Source organism: Thunnus albacares, chromosome 2 (assembly GCF_914725855.1).
Source record: "Thunnus albacares chromosome 2, fThuAlb1.1, whole genome shotgun sequence".
NCBI lineage: Eukaryota > Metazoa > Chordata > Actinopteri > Scombriformes > Scombridae > Thunnus > Thunnus albacares.
In genome coordinates, this window is record NC_058107.1 from 38354000 (window position 1) to 38355298 (window position 1299).

The window sequence follows — 1299 nt, forward strand, 5'->3', positions numbered from 1 at the left end:
TCGCTCCTGCTCTCGACACCTTCAGGACCGAGGAGGCTCGTCTCCGGGCCTTCAGGGCTCATCAGTCGGACTCCGTGTCCAGGAGAGGAGATCAGGGTCTGGGCACGTACAGTCTGAACTGACACGAACCGCTCTCTGAACATGTGAACATGAAACCCAATAAAGCTGAAAACAAATCTTTTCTCTGCCTTTTGTTCTTCCATTTGCACTGATTTGATGCATCGGAGGGAGAAGCCTCAGGGTTCGATACCGGGACCTTTATTATTCAAGGACTCAGAGCAACAGGTCACATTATGCAATGAAATTCTTACTTTGCCGTCTCTCTGCATCACCGTTAAAGTTTATTAAAAACAAGAAGTAAAATAAACATATACTGATAAAGACATTCTGACTGTAACAGGTTAATATGTGCAAAAAAAGAGTGAACTGTGCAAACTTGCTGTGGTGAAAGTTTTCTGTTTGTAGCAGCATTTAAGAGATATAACAGTACGGGGCTACAACCAACAATTATTTTCATTATTGATTAATCTGTCGATTAGTCGTCTTCCATAAAATGTCAGAAAATGGTGAAAAATGTGGATCAGTGTTTCCCAAAGTCCAAGATGATGTTTTCAAACGTCATCTTGTGTCCACAACACAAAGACGGTCAGTTTACTGTTGTAGAGACTAAAGAAACCCGGAAATATTCACATTGAAGAAGCTGGAATGATTAATCAGTTATGAAAATAGTTGGTGATTAATTTAGTAATTGACAACTAATCAACTAATTGTTGCAGCTCTAAAACAGTTAATATTTTGTACTTTAGGTACAGCAGGGCAGCCCGTTCTCACTCCCAACTTGTCACATATCGACGCCTGGTCAGGGCACTATGGCGTCACTTTTTAACGTGCAGGGTAGTCCGATAGACTTCTGTTGAGCTCCCACAACGTCTGAAATAGACGCTATGAGACCGATGACGTCTAAATAAGGTGACAAATCTCAGCCTGGTCGACAGAATTAAACGTTGGCGTTGTATGTTTCTGCAAACCACAGACCACATTTCTGAAGTGACGTAAGTTACTTCACATTACATGTATATAAGCTTATTAGGAGGTGGATGGTTTGTAATGATGTTGGCAGAAACTTATAAATCAGCACAGAGCACGGTTCGAGACCACCTCGCTGTTTTTATTTTATTTTTTATTTTAACTCAAACCATGATCTTTTCCTAAACCTAACCAGACCTTAACCACCGCGTTGTCACACCAAAAAACATCATTATTTTTTAACAGTGATACTGCGCGTTGAACGGGGCGTCC

At 41.0% G+C, this 1299-nt stretch overlaps 1 protein-coding gene across 2 annotated transcripts in view; it reads left to right on the forward strand.

Moving 5' to 3' along the window:
- Positions 1-176, forward strand: part of cfap77 (cilia and flagella associated protein 77) — an 8629-nt gene extending 8453 nt beyond the window's left edge. For both annotated transcript variants that reach the window (XM_044334443.1, XM_044334452.1), the window contains exon 8: positions 1-176. This exon is cut by the window's left edge and continues 1 nt beyond it. In XM_044334443.1, the coding sequence (XP_044190378.1) occupies positions 1-122 (122 nt within the window). In that variant the 3' untranslated portion in view covers positions 123-176.
- The last annotated feature ends 1123 nt before the right edge of the window (positions 177-1299 follow it).